This window comes from Vanellus vanellus (genome assembly GCF_965231255.1).
Source record: "Vanellus vanellus genome assembly, chromosome: 4".
Lineage (NCBI taxonomy): Eukaryota > Metazoa > Chordata > Aves > Charadriiformes > Charadriidae > Vanellus > Vanellus vanellus.
The window spans coordinates 43,746,417-43,767,586 of record NC_138909.1 but is presented as its reverse complement, the minus strand read 5'-3'; the positions used below and the strand labels follow the sequence as shown (position 1 = coordinate 43,767,586).

General features: G+C 60.8%; 1 protein-coding gene across 1 annotated transcript; it reads right to left on the bottom strand.

Annotated features, from left to right (window-relative positions):
- Positions 1 to 55: 55 nt before the first annotated feature.
- On the bottom strand, positions 56 to 20,994 carry SIGLEC1 (sialic acid binding Ig like lectin 1; the record flags this gene model as incomplete). Its single annotated transcript, XM_082483078.1, has 22 exons — positions 56 to 589; positions 975 to 1,047; positions 1,151 to 1,250; positions 2,119 to 2,415; positions 2,882 to 3,136; positions 3,336 to 3,635; positions 4,035 to 4,286; positions 4,645 to 4,950; positions 6,096 to 6,350; positions 6,941 to 7,243; positions 8,242 to 8,496; positions 9,617 to 9,916; positions 10,801 to 11,055; positions 11,742 to 12,044; positions 12,946 to 13,200; positions 14,184 to 14,483; positions 15,030 to 15,284; positions 16,648 to 16,911; positions 17,423 to 17,719; positions 17,807 to 18,163; positions 18,938 to 19,097; positions 20,944 to 20,994. 22 exons carry the CDS (start codon positions 20,992 to 20,994, stop codon positions 572 to 574), a joined length of 5,211 nt encoding a protein of 1,736 aa, XP_082339204.1. The 3' UTR covers positions 56 to 571.
- Positions 20,995 to 21,170: the final 176 nt, after the last annotated feature.

Below are 21,170 nucleotides of genomic sequence, written 5' to 3'. Positions count from 1 at the left end.
CAATAAAATCCTTCCCAGCTCATCCCAAGAGACACAGGCTGCATGTTGCTCCGGGTTTTATTCAGAGGAATAGCAAAAGGGGATGCCTGACACAGGGGCTGCAGAGCACCGCACAGGCAGCACCCTGGGGTGGTGGCTTTGGAAGAGGGGGGGGGACACAGGAGGACGGTGGCGAAGGAGAGGCTACACCCAGGCTTGCACCGCCACTGGGAGATTATTTTTTCCTGGGATTTTGCTGCTGGACAGCAGCTCTGAGCCATCACAGCTTGCTGGTGCCTGGCACATGTGGCGCACCACACGTGGCAGCGAGCACAGACTGCCCGGCATGAGAACAACATCCACAGTGGGGAGACACAAGGGGCACAGCAGGGCAGGAGAGGGACAGAGGGGGCGGGGAGGGGATGGAGACAGGGCTGGGTTGTCCCCAGGGTGGTGGCTGCCAGCCCAGCTGTGGCTCTGCCTCCCTGGGGATGGGGAGTGACGGTGCGGGCTGCCTGGATCCAGCCAGGATGGGGCTGTGCGCTTCCAGCACCAGCTGCTACAGTTGCTCCTGGGCCAAAGAGCCACCGGCTTAAGATGCTCCATCCACCTGGAAAAGGTTGGGGGCTAATTGGGGAAACCCTGCCCACAGTGAGGCCTTCGGGGCCAGGGGAACAGCCAGACCATCTCCCAGAGGGGCCAGCACCCACGTGCGCTGTGAAGCCCCTCTGGGATGAGCCTGCAAGGGGTAATTTTGGTCCTCACGATGCTCTGCCCCTCCTGCCCTTTCCCTGGCTCTGGCAATGAGACACCAAGGCTGCGGTGGCAGCATGTGGCTGGGCTAGATCCTGGCCAGTGTGTGAGCCTGGACCCGCATCCCCCAGCCCCACACTGAGATGCTCTGCAGCACAGCGCACCCCATGGACCCTCCGTGGGGACCCCCCCGAGCTCAGGGTGGGGGAGGTCCTCAAAGCTGGCCCCACCGAGGTCCCTACCTGCACCTGCTCCTGTTTGCTCCTCAGCTCGAAGGTGTCCTCAGCACCGGAGCAGTCCCAAAACTTCCTCATCCTGGATGGGAGGATAGGAACCTGCCACTCCTGCTTCCCCCCATGGGCCAGCTCAGCCAGGGGTCCCTGTCCCCCCAACTCCCCATCCCAGCCAGGGACGTTACCTGGGCCACAGCTTCACAGCCAGGAGCACCAGGGCAGCCACAAAGATCACAGCCATGAGCAGCCCGGCCAGGACGGTGAAGGCCAGAAGGTGGGTGAGAGCTGCAGGCAGAGGGGAGCCAGGGCAGATCCCTGCCAGCACCAGGGCTGCCAGCTCAGGGAGACCGGAGGGGGCTCAAGGAGCCCGGCAGGGATGGAGCCCACCCCCTGGCCCTTTTCCCCATGGCTGCAGCCGCAGCACGGCCCTGGTGTGGGGTCAGTGTACATGGGACCCTCCCAGGTCTTGGGGTTCCCCATGAGGGGTGAAAGGGACCCTAGGGAGGTGGCTGTGACAGCCGGCTGCAGACGGGGGACACCCCTCGGCACCACTGCCAGGTCCCCAGGGCTGGGGACAGCTAGTCAGTGGGTCGAGGACACACTGGGGGCGGGGTGTCACAGGGTGGCATGGCACCCCACCGGGAGCCTGCTGGGACCAGGCAAGGACACCAGGTGCTCCTGGCTGCCTGTCCCCTGTACCAAGGCATGTTTCTATGTGTCACCGCAGGCTGGACGGTGTCCCATCCCTTGCCAGCACCTGGGGACAGGCAGGGAGCAGGCAGGGCAGGGGGAGTCACTTGGCACAGTGACACGAGCAGCAGCATTGTGTTTTGCCCTTTGTTGAACCCAAGCCAATTCCTCCTCATTTCTTTGATCATTCTGCAGCATTCAACTCAATTTTCTGTTTCTGTGGGCTTTTTTAACCCTTTCATAGAAACCACCCTGGGATGCTTTGGGAGAAAATCTCCTTGAAAGGAAATACCTAATTCTCCCAGTAAAACCTTCTCTCTTTTCCCATCCACCTAAAGACTCATGGCGGATTCCACCCCACTTCTGCTACTCTGAAATCACCTTTCTGGCACAGTTCCCCATTCCCCGCAGACCCCCCACTGCCTCCGGCACAGCAGCCCAGGGGGGAGGCAGCCCCACTCACTGTGTGTGTCAAAGTAGGCGCCGGCCGTGGCGTTGCCCAGGGGGTTGCTGGCCACGCAGGTGTACTCCCCCGAGTCCTCTGGCCCCATGGCCCCCAGCTCCACCCGGAGGGCATTGTGGGAGGGGGAGACACGGACCCCCGGCATGGTGGCTGCAGCCAGGCTGGAGGCCAGGAGCTGGCCACGGCGGTACAGGGAGATGGTGGAAGCCGGGTGGCTGTCAGCTGTGCACAGCACGATGCCCACCCGCCCGCTGCGGTTCTCCAGGAAAGTGCTGATGGAGACGTCTCGGGGAGGGTCTGCGTGATGGGGAGATGGGGCTGGCGGTGGGCCATGGCGTGGGACCCCCTCCCACGCTGGCCCAAACGCTCGTCAATTGCTGCTTAACGCATCCCTCCTCCAGTCTGGATCAGCTCCAGCCCACCCAGCCCGCGACCAGCAGTTTCACACCCTCTCCAGCCCTTCGCTTTCCCCCACCAGCTGGAGAGCCTCCCCCGGCTCCGAGCATCTTGGCTCCAAATGTGACTTCCAAGGAGTATCTGCAGCCACTGCTAGACAAAACCCTGACGTCCTCTTCCCCGGGTCCAAAGGGAGAGGAGCAGGGCTGGGGGAGGAGGAGGAAGAAGAGGAGGAAGGCCCCCTCACCGCAGCAGGACCATGCGGACGGGACACGTGTGATGCTGAGCTGGATGCACCCGGAGTGTCAGGGGCTCTACGCCCCATCCTGCCCCTTGGCTGGTCCCCGTGGGGCTGGGGGACACTCACAGAGCACGCTGAAGCTGAGTGTGGCTGAGGCGGCGCTGCCCCTCGTCCCGCTCGCCCGGCAGTGGTAGGAGCCGGTGTCGGTGCTGGAGACACGGGTGAGGATGAGGGAGCCAGCAGGTCCCTCCTGCAGCCACCGGCTGTTCTTGTACCACGTGTAGTTGGCCTCTTCCCCCACCCAAGGGATGGCCGAGCAGGTCATGGTGGCTGTGGTGCCTTCAGGGACTTCTGGCGAGGGCTCAACTGTGACTGTGACCCCTGAGGAGGAGGAGGAGGAGGAGGAGGGAGTTCAAAGAGTCAGGGGGTGCCCATGGCTTGGGTTTGCACAGGACAACACCATCCTCAACCCCCCCCCCCCCCCCCCCCGAAAGGCTTCTGAAACCCACAGTCCCATGGGAAGGCCCACCAGGACCCCGACACGGGGTTCACAGTGACCATGGCTCGGGGCTGCCCTCACCTCCCACGTCCAGGCGCAGGGACGAAGATGCAGTGCCGTAGCTGTTGTTGGCCGAGCAGATGTAGAGCCCTGCATCCCACAGCTCCAGCCCCCCCATCCCCACCCGCAGGGAGTTGGGGGCCACCTGGACAGTGACACGTGGGTCTGCCGAGCCCTGCGTGGAGGCCAGGGGCATGTGGCCGGGACCCCGGCTCAGGGTGATGTCGGAGGGTGGGAAGCTGTCGACGGTGCAGAGCAGGACGGCCTGCCGCCCCCCCCGGGGCTCCACCAAGGAGATGAAGGAAGGCTCCTGGGGTGCATCTACAACAGTAAGGACAGATTTTCCCAACCCCCCCGAAAACAACAGATCTGGTGGCACGGAACAAGCCAGTGGGGTTTGGGGGGTGACAGGTTAGCTGCTGGCCGAAGGGACGGGGGGGGGAAGGGGGGCGATGCGAGGCTAAGGAGTACCTGGGACAGCCCCCCCCACCCCCGGGCCGGGGGTTGGGCTGCCCGGCCGGCGGCGGGCTGTCGCGGGATATCACCAGGTGGCGACATAGACCGTCCTCCCAACCGCGGCCCCGCCACAGCGATATCCATCCCTCCCGGGCTACCCTGGGCTCCCTTTGCCCCTTAGGACCCGGTGTCTGCCACCCTCCTCCTCCATCCCACCCACCCACCCCCCACTCCCCCCGGGCAATGCAGCCGCCCCTCACTCACAGAGCACCCTCAGGGCGGCGGGGGGGGTCCGGCGGCGGCGCAGCCCCCTCCCCGCCTGGCAGGCGTAGGCTCCCGCATCCGTGCGGCGGGTACCGGGCAGGGGGAGGGAGGCATCGAGCCCCTCCGCCACCCACCGCCCGTTCTTGTACCAGCTGTAGACGGTGCCCGGGAGGGCCACCGCATCCCGGCAGGTCAGTGTCACGTCGGTCCCCTCGGGCACCTCGGCAGAGGGTCGCACCACCACCCTGAGGGCTGGGGAGAGCGAAGCCGAGCTGGCCCTCACTGCCGCACAGTTTGCCTTCCTCGGCTGCAGCTGGGGAAAACCTTTCCCGGCTCCAAAGCCCCCCCCCCCCTCATCCCTCTTCGGCGGGGTGCATGCGTGGGGTGGGTGCCCACCCAAGTGGGCAGCAGCACCTCACTGCCCTTTCACTAGCCCCACACCTTTCCTGACACACCCCCCACACCCCCACACGCCCCCCCCCCCCGATGCTCTGCTTCCCGATAGCAACGCTTATTTGGGCCATACCCCTCAATGCCCACACCAGCCCACTCGAGGGTCCCCAGCCAGAAGCTCCTTGTTCCGCCCATCCCGTGGTGAAGCCGGACTCACCTTGCACACGGAGGGGCAGGGATGCACGTGTGCTGCCGAGGAGGCTGCGTGCCTGGCACTCGTACTCGCCCTCATCCTCCTCAGAGGCTTCCCGGAGCTCCAGTCTCAGCACGTTGGGAGTGGGGGAGATGCGGCTGCTCTGCCTGGGGTGGTCACCTCCCACAGGGGGGCTGGAGGCCACCAGCTGCCCCCCCTTGAGCAGAGTGATCTTGGATAGGGGGTTGCTCTCCACAGTGCAGAGGATGATGACTGCCATCCCCTCACCGCTCTCCACGAAGGCCTTCATCTGCAGGTTCCTGGGGGGGTCTGCAGGAAGGAAAGGAGGGGATGGGGTGGAAGAGGTGGGCTGTAGGATCAGCAGCATCTCGGTGAGTCAGAGCATCCCCAGCCTGCCATGCTCAGGTCGGGTCGGATGCTCTCACGGTCTGGGCTGTGAGCTGGGGCGGTGATGCTCCGTCACCTGCAACGTAGGACCTGCTCAGGCAGCGCTGCCTCTTTCCTCAGTATCTGCGGTCCCTTTGAACCAAACCGACACTCAAAACATGGCACAGGGTCATTTGTTGAGCTCATTTCTAAACCTGCAGCTCCAGCCACACTGGCCAGGTTGTGGGAGCATGGCAGGGCATGTGACCTGTCCCTGCTCGGTGCTCCTCGTGCACCCTGGACTTGATAAAAAATACCCTTCACGCATCAGTGCATGGCAAACCCCAACAGCGAGGCTTGTGCAAAACCAGCACAACTGTGGGTGAAGCTCAGGCCCGTTAATGCCAAGATATTATTTTTTGCAGCGTCCATCCAAAATCAGGAGGAGGGAGAGAAGCAATAGATTTGTTGCTGGGGTCTCAGGCTCTCTGGAGGACATTTCCAGGAGTGCTCCTCAACACTCACGCCTCACAGCAGATTTATAAGTTAAAGCCGTCTTTTTCTAATAAAAAGGAATAAAAACCTTACATTCTGACTTGTAACTATTTTTTTTTTGCATGTTTTTTTTTAAACAAAGTCTGGTTTTCATTTTCCAAATCAGGGAAAAAAAAAAAATCCTGCAATGTTTCCCGAAAGCCAAAGATTTTTCTATTTCAGTTTGATGCAAAGCATAAGGACAAACTTGGGGCGCTTTGAGAAGCTTCACTGAAACCTTCTGCAGACGACGTGGGGCTGTTCGGGCAGGTCTGTTTGCCGGGGGTCTGACACAGGATGGGGGTATGAAGCTCAGCTTAGTTATCACCTGGGACAAAGGCTAATTTTTATTGAGCTCCCCAAACACTAAGGGAAGCCCCACTACCCCTAACACCCTACAGACCATGCCCCCAGGAGGGTTCCCAGCCAAGGGGACCGGCCAAGGGACAAGTGACACCCCAGGGACCTCACTGCGGCGCGGCTGGGTCCCTGCCCCAGGTGGACACAGGAGACCTCCCCCCATGGTGTGAAGCCCCCGGCCCATGGGGACTCACAGAGGACGTTGAGGGTGGTGGGGGCAGAGCTGCGGGTCCGTGCTGGGGTCTGCACCGCACAGTGGTAGGAGGCGGCGTCGGTGGCAGTGATGCTGGGGAAGGTGAGGACCGGTGCTGAGCCGCTGCTGAACCAGACCTTGTTCTTGTACCATGTGTAGCTCAGCACTTCCCCGCTGCTGCTCTCAACCGCACAGGTCAGGTTGACAGCATCGCCTTCTCGGACGTCCGGGGAGGGGGAGATCCAGACCTTGGCAGCTGCGGTGGAAGGGGAAGGCGGTGATGCTTGGGGAGATTAAGGTAGGCAAGAGGTGATGGAGGGGCACCTGGGCAGGAGGGTGGTGGGAAGCTTGGTGGGAGACTTGGTCCCGCCTGGTACTTCAGCTTGGGGCTCTTTTCCCATCATTCCAGAGAAGAAATGATGATGATGCCTCAGCCCCCTCCCTGCCAACCCCTCCTGGCCCCTGCGGTGGCCGTAGGACAGCCTGGGGTGATGCTGGCTCTGCAAGCACAGCCGGGATGGTGTCATGGATGGATATGGCAAAGCCAGCCCTTTGCATCACCTCCAAGAAGGAGCTGCAGTTCCTTCATGGCATGCGGGGGGATACATGCAGCTCTCTAGGAATATGCTCCATCCCCATAAACACACATCTTCCTCTGTTTCTCCTCTGTTTCTGTGCTGTCCATCCTACCCCAGCTTCTCTCCCCTTCCTTCTCCACAATCATCCTCCAGCAGTGCTTGCCGTCACCTCTTCACCATAACCCCCTGCCTCCACCACCCTCCCTGCTGCTCCAGCCCATCTCCATCCCCTGCCCGTCCCCGGCGGCAGCGCCAGCCCCGCACTCACTGCTCGCCGTGAAGTTCACCACGGTGCTGGCATTGCCATAGGTGTTGCTGGCGGAGCACACGTACTTCCCCTCGTCCTCCAGCAGCACGGGGCGGATGCTGACCCGCAGCACGTTGAAGGCCAAGGTGATGCTGAGCCGCGGCGGGGAGGTGGGCTGGGGCAGCGCCGTGGAGGCCACCAATGTCTGGTCCTTGAAGAGAGCCAGCTCTGCCCGCGGGCTGCTGTCCACTGTGCACTGCAAGATGCCGCGCTGCCCCTCGGGAGTCTCTAGGAAGGAGGTCACCACCGGCGCCCGTGGAGGATCTGCCCAGGCCAGATGTTACACAGAGGGTGAGCAAACCCTGAATCTGTACCCAGAGCCCACTAAGACCGGGTTGCCTGGGCTCTGGCCCAGGAGGTCTCATGTCCCCCTCAGGTCCTGGGTGGCATCATCCTCCCCAGGCTTCCCAGACACCCTAAGGTGTTTGTGGTGGCTCCTGGCACCTCTCAGCCAGCACCGGGGCAGCAGCCCATACATGCAGCAAAAGCGTAAGCCAGACTTTCTCTTTCCGGAATTTTCCCCTCCATCGCAGACAGACAACATTTATCCTAACTGAAGTCTTGAAAAATTTGGGTAATTTCAGGTTGATTGAAACATGTTGTTTTCACAGAACCAAAATATTTGTTCTTGCATTTTTTCCCCCTTTTTATGCAACACGGCAGGCAGGTGAGACACATGGTGGCCACACCGCTTCTCATTGGAAAGTTCTGCTTGAATGGGGATGTGACCGACCAGGGTGGATTTTATTCAGACTAAGGGTTTATCGAGGAGATATACTCCCATAAACTTTCAACTTTTAACTCTTTGGCATTTTCTAAGGGCAGAGGATGTTTTACTACAAAGTGTGCAGAGCTCTGGGTCAAGTCCTGTGCTTGGGACACATTGTTTGGGGACAGTGCCAGCAGCGAGGGTTGTGCAAGGCACCCCCTACATGCCAGCCATAGCCCTGCATGGCCAAACGGCCTTTCTCAGCATCCCATCCCATCCCATCCCCAGCATCATCCCATCCCCAGCAGTATCCCACCCCTGGCACCATCCCACTCCCAGCATCATCCTATCCCCAACACCATCCCATCCCTGACACCATCCCACCCCCAGCACCATCACACTCCTGGCGCCATCCCACCCCGACATCATCCCACCCCGGAATCCTCCCACCCCCAGCATCCTCCCACCCCAGCACCATCCCATCCCCAGCACCATCCCACCCCTGGCCCCCTACTCCCCCCTCCACCTCGATTCCCAGGAGGGTCCCACTCACAGGAGATGCGTAGGGCGACAGCTGGGGACACGCTGGTCCCCGCGGGGCTGCGGGCTCGGCAGTGGTAGGAGCCGGTGGCAGCACTGGTGACATGGGGGAGCGCAAGGACATTGTCGGGGCTCTCCTGGAGCCATTCACTGTTCTTGTACCAGGAGTAGACGGTGTCGTCCTGTGGCTCTCCCACCACTTGGCACGTCAGGGAGACATCGTCTCCTTCCCGCACCTCGTCGGACGGTGAGACGAGGACTCGGGCAGCTGGAGAGAGGACGGTGCCAGCTCAGAGGGCACCACAGCAGAGCTTGGCGCTGCCGGTCCCTGAGCATCCCCAACACAGCACGGAATGGAAACAAAACCCTCATCCCTTCCACAGCGTGCGTCACTGCGCTGCACGTTTCCGTGCTCTTGTTCTGAGCGGGGATGTGGTGGTCCCTGGCAGCCCTGGGGCTGGCACCAGATGTTTATTTTTAAGGAAACACGTTGCTCCCTGTCCCCGTTAGCTGACGCCCCCCAAACTCCATCCCCTGCGGTGCCCAGGGCTGCGGTGTTTGGGTACAGGTGCCCAGTGTGGGGGCAGTGGTGAGAGCCAGCGCCTCCAGAGTGGCAACCGGAGCCCAGGTGGGATCCAGCGGCACTGGGTGGAAGTGCAGACACCGGCTCCCATGTGGACACCTCCATGGAGACACATTTGGATCCAGCAGTCTGAGGGACAGATCCCAACCCAAAAAATGAATTCGGTCCAGGATTCCCGTTAACCCCCAGCCCCCCGGGTAACTCGGGTGCTGCCTCACTCCAGGGTCTGGGTGCAGAGGTGAGGGGGTCTGGGTGCTGGTTCGGCACTGATGCCCACCTACAGCATCCTACAGGTGATGCTCCTGCAGGTAACCTCCTCCTGGAGGACACCACTGGGTCCCAGCTTGTCACACTTGAACCCCTGCACAGGGAACCCACCCTAGCAGGGATGGGGATGCCCCCGTCCCACTCACTGGTGAGCCACTGGGGAAGCGGGTGGAGGAGCGGCCGAGCAAACCACACCGCAAAACAACGGGTGACGGCCACCGCCCTGCGCTGGCTTCTGCCTGACACACACGGTTCAGCACAAAGCGATGTCCCTGCTGTGGCCCGGGGGCAGGATCACACTCAGCCACCGCAGCTCGGTCACTTTGGGTCACCTGGCCGTAGCCCACGGTGGCTCAGTGACATTTCTCTGTCCCGCTGTCACCACGGGACAGCGCCGCAGCGTGCCCTCGCCCTGCCAGACCGCGTCACGCAGGCAGGGACCACACGGGAAAGGTCACATTTGGTGTCACCTCTCCCCCGCAATGTCACCCATCCCCACCAGCGGGGCCCGAGCACGGTGCGGGCACATGGTACTCACTCTGCACGCGGAAGTACAGGCGGCGCGAGGCGGTGCCGTACGCATTGGCGGCGGTGCAGCGGTAACTGCCTTCGTCCGCTGGCGTCACCTCCCGCATCTCCACCCGGAGGGCATTGGGGGCAGCCGAGGCGCTGACCCTTGGGCTGGGGCCGCTGCCCACCTCACTGGTGGCCACCAGCTCCTCACCCCGGTGCAGGGCCAGCCGGGCGGGAGGGTTGCTGGCCACCGAGCACTGGAAGATGGCCAGACGGCCTCTCTCTGTCTCCAGGAAGGCCGTCAGGCGGGGGTCCCGCGGGGGGTCTGCGCAGGGCAGAGAGTGGCGGGCGTGCATGGGACCCCCCCCAGAAAGATGCAGCTGCCCCCGGACCCCGGGAAGAAAGGGAAAAAGCTGCATCGCCTTCCAAATGGGGAAGGGAAGGGAAGGGAAGGGAAGGGAAGGGAAGGGAAGGGAAGGGAAGGGAAGGGAAGGGAAGGGAAGGGAAGGGAAGGGAAGGGAAGGGAAGGGAAGGGAAGGGAAGGGAAGGGAAGGGAAGGGAAGGGAAGGGAAGGGAAGGGAAGGGAAGGGAAGGGAAGGGAAGGGAAGGGAAGGGAAGGGAAGGGAAGGGAAGGGAAGGGAAGGGAAGGGAAGGGAAGGGAAGGGAAGGGAAGGGAAGGGAAGGGAAGGGAAGGGAAGGGAAGGGAAGGGAAGGGAAGGGAAGGGAAGGGAAGGGAAGGGAAGGGAAGGGAAGGGAAGAGGGAGGGGAAGGGAAGATATCTGCCAGACCAGGGGGGACCACACCATCCCCAGAGTGACCACAGTTTCCCCACCCACAGCAGCCACCCCCATGGGCTTTCCGGGGTGAGCTACACCACACCGTGGCCCTCAGACATATACAGGCTTTCCACCCGCATGATCGCATACACCCATGCAGATGTCGAGTGCATGCATGCTCAATAGGAAAGTAAAGATGCTGTAGGTGGTGGCATGGAAGGAGGGACGCCCACAGGAGGAAGCCCCAGGACATAGATATATTCTCAAAGACCCACACGTGCACCTACATCTGCTCTGCCCAAACCCTGGGTACAGCTGCAAGTGTGCACAGAGTTGGGCATGCTTGCATGGACATAAGCTACAAACCCTGGTATAATAATCATTATCATCATCATCACCAACAACTGAGGGTCCCCCTGCAGCCCGTACGTACACAGCACGTCCAGCGAAATGGTGGGGGAGCTCCGGCTGCTGCCGTCGGTGGTGGCTCTGCAGTGGTAGAGACCCGCATCCGTGCTGGCCACTTGCCGAATAACCAGGGAAGCGGCCGAGCCCTCAGAGAGCTGCTCCCCGTTTCGGTACCAGGTGAAGTTGGGCAGAGCCTGGGAGTCACTGCTCAGCCGGCAGGTCAAGTTGGCGGCGTGGCCTTCCAGTACACGGGAGGATGGAGCCACTGCGATACTGGCAGCTAGGGGCAGGGGCAGAGGTGGAAGGCAAAGAGGGTCCGGTATGAGCTCCGCCAGGATGGCCAGCACCGACTCAGTGGCATTAGGGTGAACAACCCCTCCCAAGGCCGGCCAGCTGGCAAGCGACTTTGAGTCTATTCCAGGAGAAGGCAAATGCTGGCTAATCCTGAGCAGCACCCACAGGACCCCAGCGATAGGGTGGCTGGTACCAGCTGAAGGATGATGTGCTGGCAGGAGGGGGCCCATGGGAACCCTCTCAGCAGCGTTTTGCTCAGCATCCCTGGTCCTGCATGGACAGGAGTCAGCAGGGGAATCCCCAGCAGGAGCTGGAGCCCTAGCGCTGGCCACGAGGGAACCCTCCAAACCCACCAGAAGGGGCTGGAGGAGCTGGCACCCCCACCCTGTAGCAGCCCCCACTTTAATCCCACTCAAGCTCCGCCCTGGCACTGGGTGACTTGTGCATGGCAGCTCTTTTGAGACAGATGCTGTTTGACACCCTGAATTTCATGGGCATGTGTCCTACTTCTGCTCATTCTGTCCTTCTGCCACCATCGCCCTTGATCTCCTGAGCTTGTCTCCTTCCCTGGCATTCCCTTCCCAGCCTCCCCTCTCCCAGGATTTTCCCAGGCGCTGCAGAGATGTGTGCCGTCTGGCTCTATCTTGCCCACCACCCCTTCACCACACTCACTCTCAGCCCTGAAGTCCATGTCTGCGCTGGCATTGCCCTGCAAATTCCTGGCCTGGCACATGTAGGTGCCCTCATCCTCCAGCACCACCTCCCGGATCTCCAACTTCAGGCTGTTGTAGGAGAAGGTGGCGTGGACCCTGGGGTTGGGGGCTGTGGGGCAGCCCCATGTGCAGGCTATGACTTCTTCTCCTCTCCATAGGGTCAGGTTGGCCTCTGGGTCACTCTCAACAGTGCACTGGATGATGCCCAGATGCCCGCTCTGGGTCTCCAGGAAGGAGCTCATCACCGGTTGCCTCGGTGGGACTGCAGGGTTAAAACACCTCTGGTGAGAATACTATGGATACCTGAGGTTGGGAGAACCCCAAAAACCTGAGGGGTTGTTGCTTTCCAGTGCCACCTGAGCAGCTCTTCAGCATCCCACAACCAGACCCCGGGGTCCCACTTCTGCTGGCTCTCTGCAAGGGACCTGCATGCCCCAGGCACCTCTGTTGTCACCTCGCCTGAGCTCAGGGTCCGAGTGCAGGTGCCAAGACCTACCCCAAACCCTGGAGCAGATCTGCAGAGACCCCAGGGGTTCAGGCATCTGCTGGGGTCCAGTTGTGACGCACATTTACTACCACAACTACAGAAAAATGCCATTTCGACTGAAAATTCCCAGTGTTTTTTTTTTCTCTTCCTGGTTTGGTATCATAGAATATTTTTATTTTACAGCACAGAAAATATTTGGAAGGAAAAATCCTACCAGAATGTATTTTTCACAGGGATCATTTATTGCTCTGAGAAATTGAATTTAATTTTATGGGACATTTTAACACTCTTTGATCCTTGGGAATTTTGGCTGGTCATGGCCTTGGGCAACCTGGTCTAGTGAGAGGTGTCCCTGCCTATCGCAGGGGGGTTGGAACTCAATGATCTTCAAGGTTCTTTCCAACCTAAACCATTCTAAGATTCTATGATTCTATGAATTTTGGCATTCTCCAAATTTCTCCTCCCACAAATTCACAGACCTACCTGCAAAAGGGAATTTTGCCTGCCCTCTCCGCATTTCTGCCCAAGAGCTCCTTGGCCGTGTTTGGCAGCAAGGGGGGAAATCTCGGAGTGGGAGCAGCAGAGGGGCTTCCCAGCAGGGCCACCCAGCCCAGACCCGGGACCCCCCCTTGCTGTCTTGGCCATTAGCGGGGGAATACCCCCTGGCATCACTTACAGAGCACACGGAGTGGGACGGCCGCCGACGTGTCGCTGCCGTTGCTGGTCTGGACCCTGCACTGGAAAGCGCCTGCGTCCTCACCACGGATGGAGGGGAAGCGCAGCGTCGGGGTTGAGCTCTCCCGCAGCCGCTTGCTGTTCCTGTACCAGGTGTAGAGGGTCTCCTCTGGCGCACCCCGAGCCCCCAGGCAGGTCAGGGTGACGGCTGCCCCTTCCTGCACCTCCGCCGAGGGCTGGACCAGGATGTCTGTAGCTGGAGGAGGGATGGCAGCCCTGTCAGGGAGGGAGGAGTAACCTCTGCCGCACACCTTCGCCCTTCCCCTGGCCCCGTCCAGCCAAAGCTTCGCGCTCAGCTTCCCTCTAAGGCAGGACCTGAGCAGCCCCCTCCCTCGCAGGAGCCCATTGTGTTGGTGGCTGCGTCTGGTGGGTGATGTTCCCTGGGGAAACTGGATGTGAGCTGGGATGTCTTCACCTGAGCCATTCACTGCCGCCAGCAGAGAGAGCAGGGTCTTTCCTGAGCCTTCACCTGCTCTCTCCAAGTGCCCATGTACAGCCGGGTGAACTGCTCCCAGGACAGGCTTGGTGCCCTCTGCCCGCTGGTGGGTGACAAGCTGAGCTAGAGGCATCTTGGCCAGCTTGAAATGGACCCCAGCTAACCACTATGGCACCCAAACTCAGGTTTATTTTCTCTGGAATTGACCCCTGAGATCCATTTTGGTTTCTTTTGACATCCTAAGGGAGGCTCCTCTTGGACATGGTTCTGGGGAGCTTTTCTCTCCTCCTTTTCCATTGCCACTGCCTCTGTCACCCCAAACCATCAAGGCTGGGGGAGCCACAAGGTGCAGAGGGTTAGGGGATGGAGCAGAAGGATCTGGTCCCCGCTGCGTGCCCAGATGCCATGCGCCACTGGGGGCTTGCGGGGACAGGGAAGAAACAGTTTGGACAAACTTTGCTACAGATTTTGCAGCACTTTGAAGAACAATACTCAGGAGCGCCTCCAGCTCTGCAAGCAGCTTTGACCGCCCAAGGTGGGGAAGGGCTGCACCGCCACCACACGGTCCCCAAGACACCGATGTCCCCTGGTGCCACACAGCTCCCAACAGCTCTCAGGGCTGCGTGTTCCCCCCTCCTCAGCCCTGCAGAAACAGCCCCAACAGCCCCGGGGGTTCATCAGCACCCGTGACCCGGGGCCAGGAGCTTGGCAGCCCCCTGGCACGGGGACCAGCCAGGACTCACCGCGGGCGACAAAGGTCTTGGCGGCGCTGGCGTTGCCGTAGGCATTGCTGGCCGTGCAGCGGTACTCCCCGCTGTCCCGCGGCCCCACGTCGCGGATCTCCAGCCGCAGGGCATTGCGGGTGGCGGTGACACCCAGCCGCTGGCGCGGAGCCGCCTGCGACCCACTGGCCACCAGCAAGGTGCCGTCGCGGTAAAGGGCCACAGCGGCTGGTGGGTGGCTGTCCACGGTGCAGAGGATGATGGCCAGCCTACCGCCCTGCGTCTCCTGGAAGAGGGTGATGGTGGGGGTCCGGGGGGGGTCTGCGGGAGAGGAGAGGATGCTGCAGCTCGGGAGGTCCCAGTGGTGCCATACAGCTGCGCGTGGGGCACGTCCAGCCCCAGCCCCCGCAGCTGCTCCTCCGAGCGGCTTTCCCCCTTACGTCAGCGAGTTATATTTACTCACAGAAATGTCAAAGCCAAACCCAGGGCTCTTTTATTTTTCCCCTGACTTGCAAAAGCTCCCGAGCTGTTATTATCATAGCTGGCTCCTCAGTTAGTAACCTCCCAGCGGTTTGTGGTGTGTAACAGATGAGTGGAGGAGTGGGAGATGCTGCAATGAAGGGATGGGTCCCTCCTGCCGCAAATACCGCTTAACGTTACTGTCAAATGCGGCTCGTGACCAGAAATTGTTGCATTTATAGCAACCTCTACCCAGGAGGACCAAAACCCGCCTTTCAACTGGACCCAAGGCGTTTGGGGCAGAGCCATTGCTTTGACTCAAGGGGTTTGTGCAGCCCCTGGCACGAGGTGACCCTTGTCTGGTGAGGACACCAGCCCCATCCCCTGGCAGGAGCCGTGGGCACTCACATGTCACGCTCAGGCTGATGGCCTGGGATGTGTCACTGCCCCGGTCACTCGTCACCTTGCAGGAGTAATAACCAGCATCACTGGCAGCCACGTGGTGGAAAAGCAGGGTGTGCGCCGTGCCCTCCTTGAGCCAGGCGCTGTTCTTGTACCAGGTGTAGTTGAGGTCCTGGCCCTCCCTGCCAGGGACATCACAGGACAAGGTGGTGGCTGTCCCCTCCTGCACCTCGGCCGCGGGGCTCACCGAGATCTCTGCAGCTGACGGAGATGGGAAGACATCCAGGATGGCCTCAGAGGCAGGAGAGCAGACCTACCCTGCCGAGCCCCCCGTGGCACAGGACGGAGTCTGGGGACAGGCAGGACCCCCTCTGCCCCCCAGGGATGACGATGTAGGTGGGAGGTGTTTGGATCAAGGGAGGTGATTCTTCCCCTCTACTCTACTCTGGTGAGACCCCACCTGGAGTACTGCGTCCAGCTCTGGAGCCTCCAACATAGGAAAGACATGGACCTGTTGGAGCGGGTCCAGAGGAGGGCCACAAAGATGATCAGTGGGATGGAGCACCTCTGCTATGAGGACAGGCTGAGAGACTTGGGGGTGTTCAGCCTGGAGAAGAGAAGGCTCCAGGGACACCTTATAGTGGCCTTCCAGTACCCAAAGGGGGCCTACAGGAGAGCTGGGGAAGGGCTTTTTACAAGGGCGGGTAGTGATAGGACGAGGGGGAATGTCTTCAAGTTGGAAGAAGGTACATTTAGATTAGGTACTAGGAAATAAATTTTCACTTTGAGGGTGGTGAGGCACTGGAACAGGTTGCCCAGAGAGGCTGTGTATGCCCCATCCCTGGAGGTGTTCAAGGCCAGGCTGGATGGGGCTTTGAGCAACCTGGTCTAGTGGGAGGTGTCCCTGCCCATGGCAGGGGGGTTGGAACCCCTGATGATCTTCAAGGTCCTTTCCAACCTAAAACATTCTATGATTCTATGATTTGTTCCCTGCCACCAGAACCTTGCCAGCTGGGGTTCAAGTTCTGACTTTAACTCAAAGCCCCAGGGCCAAATCTCATGGTGGTTGAGGCGGTGTCCTTCACCTCTCATGATCTGCTTGGGGGGTCTCTGGGGGGCGCAGACCAGCCCCACCTGCTCCAGGCTGGGGGGAGATGCTCCTTGTGGGGCTCCCTCACGGGCAGGCTCCTGGGTTGATGCGGTAGTCTGGGGCTTGTCTCTACTGCAGGATCTGATGGGGGACCCTGGCTCCCCCTCCCCACAGACCACCCTGGCTCCAAATCCCCATGAGCTCTGGCAACCTCCTTCCCAGCAGAGGCAGCAAAGCCTCACAGCCGGCTCGGCTCCCCGGGCTTGGCTGGAAATCCACCCCCCGCCCCATCTTTGGGGCTCACCACAGCCCTGTGCCCCAAAGGACAAAGGACACAGGCAGGACACGATGGAGGCATCACAGTCCTCCACCACAGACTCCCTGGCTCCTGGACCTCCAGCCAGTACTGTCCACCTCAGTGCCAGCCCCTGCTCAACCCAGTCCAGACTCGCTGGGTAAACCCCATCCCACTCCCACAGCCCCGCTGCTCCTCCAGCAGTGCCCCAGCCTCGGGCGAGCTCCCCTGCCACTCACAGATGACGTAGAGCGTCACGGCGGGTGCTGCACTGGCCCCGACGGCGTTCTCGGCTTCGCAGCGGTACTGCCCGTAGTCCTCGCGGCGAACGCCCCGGAGGGTCAGGATCTGCTCGCTGCCCACGGCCACCCCGTCCTTGTACCAGCGGTACGCTGAGATAGGGGGGTAGCTGCTGCTCACCTCGCAGGTGAGGGAGACAGTGTCGCCCATGAGGATGTTCTGAGCGGAGGGGTTGACCAACACCTGGGTGTCCTTAGGGGCATCTGCGGCGAGGACAGACAGACACGGTGGGCAGCGGTGAGGCTGGGCAGAACCCACGGGATGCTGCCCATAGCCCGTCCTGCTGTTTATTCATGAGGGTTTGGTGCAGGGAAAGGAGCAAAAGCCTCCCCCAGGCACAGGAGCCGGTGCAGGAACAGGGAGGGCATCTCCTCTCAGAGGAGAGCAGGGAAAGGGGGCAAAGCACACACAGCAGCAGAGAGGGGTGGGCGCAGCAGTGGGTGCCATGACGTGCCATGTAGTTGGAGCTGGCACTTCAGCAGCATTTATGGGACCGATGCCAGCCCTGGCCATGGAGAACCATGGGGGAACAAGAGAGGGAGGGAGGAGAAGGCTGAAACTCTGCTCTGGCTTTTTGCAAAGGACACCAGGATGGAGGCAGAGGGGGGCCATGATGGGTGACAGGAGGAGGACCTGGGCGGCGCGGCTGTGGCACAGGTGATGCTGTCCCCCTGCCCCACTCAACCAGCCCCCATGCAGAGCTGCCCCACATACGTCTCACCCGCAGGACAACCTCCCCGGTTGCCTTCCTGGAGCCGTAAGAAACTTCGCAGAACAGCTTTTTGGAGTGGTCCTTCCAGGACAAGGAGGTGGTGAGGGTCAGGTGGTGGCCAACCCCACTGGTGTCCAGCTGGACCCGGCCAGACAGCGTGGAGACCTGGGGGTTGTAGCCCTCCCAGCGCAGGGCAACATCGCCCGGTGGGCAGACATAGGGTGTGGAGCACTCCAAGGTGGTCGTTTGTCCCTCATTTTGCTCCTCGCTGGCAGCCGTGCTCGGGTGCTCGAGGGTGTCTGGAGATGGACAGCAGAGGGTGGGATGTCAGCATGGGGTGGGCAGGCAGGGGGGTTGGGGGGGTGGTGTCTCACCACCATACCCACCCGAAACACTCAGCATCACATCCCGCGCCGCCGACCACCGGTCGCCGTTGATGATCTCGAAGCGGAACCTGTAGGGCCCGCTGTCCTCCGGCGTCACCCCCCGCAGCAGCAGGGTACAGTTGTGGGCAGCGGGGTCCCCCAGGAGCTGGGCACGGCCCTTGAAGCGAGCATCCACCTCCTGGGCTGCCGAGTGGTACACCAGTGTCCTCTGGTTGTCGTAATCCTTGTACCAGATGGCCACGACGCCGTCGCTGGCTGCCACATTGGTGGGGTAGCTCAGGGTGCAGGGAACCACCACGCAGGAGCCGCTGACGCCCCGCAGGGACTCAGGGTAGGTGACCCCCCACGAACCAAGGGCTGTGTTGAAGGGAGGCAGCAGGAAGGGGGTGGTCAAGGGGTGAGCCATGACAGGGTCCGCCACAGGCTGCAGCCCCCTGCTCCCCTCCTGGCACTCACTGGAGCCACCACGCCACATCTCCTGAACTTCCTGAACACGCAGGGGATTGTGGAAGGCAGTGAGGGGCTCGGGGGGAGAGAGGTGGGAAAGGAGAATGGTGGGGGGGGAACAAAACAGCCCAGGGGAAAATTCTGAGGTGGAGAAGGGGGAAATGATGGGAAAAAGCTGGATCTGTGGGTGGTGCTTTCGGGCAGCACAAGACAACCATTGGGTTTGAAAAGTAAAGGCCTAAAAAACTAGTGAAAATAGGAATATTTGCCCTCCTGGCTCTCCAAAAGCTTGCTTCCTTGCCCCCCTTTCTGCCTCCTTGTCTCTTCTCTCATGCCCTGGCTGATCCCCCTGCTACCCCATGTCCACCCCATCCCGGAGCCCAGCCCCATCCCTGCCCATGGACGCCTGTCCGTCGGGAGGAGGGGGCACGGGCAGAGCTGCCATGTGGGCAATGTCCCCAGAGCATCTGCTGTGCGATGGCCTACGGGAGAGCCAGGACCAGCCTCAGGGTCCCCAGAGCCTGTCCTGCCCATCCCTCGGGTATCATGAATGGCTCCCGGCAGGGACAGGGCATCAGCACTCCCGCTCCCATCCCTCCTGGAGTAAAACAGGGCAACCAGCCCCTGCAAGGGACCGGACCATGCTGGTGGGGCAGAAGGCGGCATCTCTGGGTGGTACCGTACCTGGAGGGACGAGGCTGGCAAGGAGGACAAGCCACCGGGGCAGGCGCATGGCGGCACCCCAGGCACTGCTGAGGGTCCCTGAGGGCAGAGGCAGGGCAGGCTCACGCCGCAAGGGTGGGAGGTGGCCAGTTTTCGGGGTCGATGTTCGGCAGAGGGGACCCTGACAAGAAGAAGAGGTGGCTAAAAGCCTCGAAACGTGTTGCGTGTCAACAGGTTGTTGATCCATGCAGGATAAATCCTGCTCGCAGCAACACTGGCATCGCTCTGGATGCACGTTCCGGTGGGATGGGTTTAAATAGGGTTTTTAGTAGGTTTAATAGCTTTTTGCAGCTCTAGACCTAAGCAAACTGATGAATTTAGTTTTAAATTTAAAAAAAAATATTCTATCATAAACCAGATTTTTCTTCTGGAATTTCTTTTCATTATCATGAAAATCAATTAGTTGATTCACTTCAGTTTAGATCGTTATCAAACAACTTAGCAATGTTTCCATATTGAACGAGGCAGCTCTTTACTCCCCAAGCCAAGCTTTTCCTCCTTCAAACAATGATTTGCGACTTTGCTAACACCTTCTTTTCCAACATATGCTTTGAATTTGCTGGCTGCTAATTTGGTTTAGGGAGGTATTTTAAACTCCAAAGCGCTCGTGAGAGCTTCAGTTCTGCCCAGGATTTTTCCTGGCCAAACCAAAGAGCAAACGAAACCAGCCCTGTGAGGGGTTCCCACCACCCCGACCCTCCCAGCATGGTGGGGCTGGAGGGCTGCCCAGGGGCCGGGGGGAGATGAGGACCATGGATGGGCCAGAAATATCCCAGCCATGGGATCGGTGGTGGCCGCTGGGCTCGGGGCGAAGGAGGAAGGAAGCGCTGGCTCAGCGCCGGGGTCCGCTCCCCAGCCCCCTCCCTGCTCACACTGACACCGAGTTTCGTTTCTTCTCGTGGTTTCGGTTTCTGGACAGCATGGACCCTCGGCGCAGGATGGGGACCCCAACTCCCCTCCCCCCGCCCGCCCCGTGCTGCGGCTGGGGAACACGGCAGCCCGCGGTGGGGCCCTGCCGCTTGTTAGCTCAATGAAATTAAAATAAATGTTTCCGAAGATTTCTCGAGAAAAAGATTTGCACATGTACAACGCATGGGCAGCCTGGGCCGGGCACGCTGCACGCATCAGAGCCGCACAGGTTACGCGCTGTCAACTAATACTGACTAGGCAAGAATATTTAGGTGTCATCCACTGGAAAACGGGGTGGGGAAAGGCAATTATCTGGTGATTACTTAGTCTCCTCTGCACCCACAGTCAGGCTCAGCCTGAGCTGCCGCCGGCCCATCTGCGGGACGGCCAGCAAAATCCCCTCAAGGGCTCCCGTGTGTGTCAGCCGGGGCAAGGAAGATCTCTCACTTCTTCAGGTTTTGGCAAAAATCAGCTATTGCCATAAAAACGTGGGAAATGGGGCTGAGCACGAAGAGGGGAAACTTCTGTTGTTGGTGCCTCCAGCCTCCACCCTGCTTCGGTGCAGAGAGAGTGATGGAGATGGGGACCACGGGGCGGTCAGGGAGCGTACCCCGGGGACGAGGGGTGGAAGGGAACTCCCTGCTCTTGTCCCCCAGTGCTCCCGCCCACCACACGGCTCCTTGGGGCCAGGGAGCCCACCACCCTGCTGCCTGTCCCACCCCTCTGTCTGCGAGACCCAGCGAGGGCAGCGCTGGCAGCAGGGAGGGAAGGGGGCAGCCCCGTACCCCAGCCCCACTCCGACGCTGCCTGCTGTGCGCCCACCCTGGAACTGGTCCTGCCCCGGTCCCAGAGGCCAGGAGAGCGCTCTCTGCATGGGCTGGGAGGCTGCGCAGTCCCACACCACCCTCTCACTGCCATCACCGTGGCTTCACCAATCTGTCACTCAAGGACCTGCACCCTTGTCTCCAAACCCAGCCTTGATCCTGGACCCGGCACCTCTGAGATGTCTGGGCAACTTCCCTGGCCCCAGCAGAAGACAAGACCAGACTCAACCCCACAGAGATGCTCTCACCACTATCTGCCTTCACCTCCACAGCCATCCACCCCATGGCGAGGTGCCACCACCCCCCCCAGTCCCTCACAGCATCATGTGGGCACCTCATCCCAGCCCAGCGTGGTGAACCCCAGAGGCAGTCTCTGCCCCACATGTCCCCATCCCACCACATTCCCCAAGAGCAGCCGCATTACCTGGGAGTGCCTGTGCCCGCGGTGGTGTGGGGTCCCG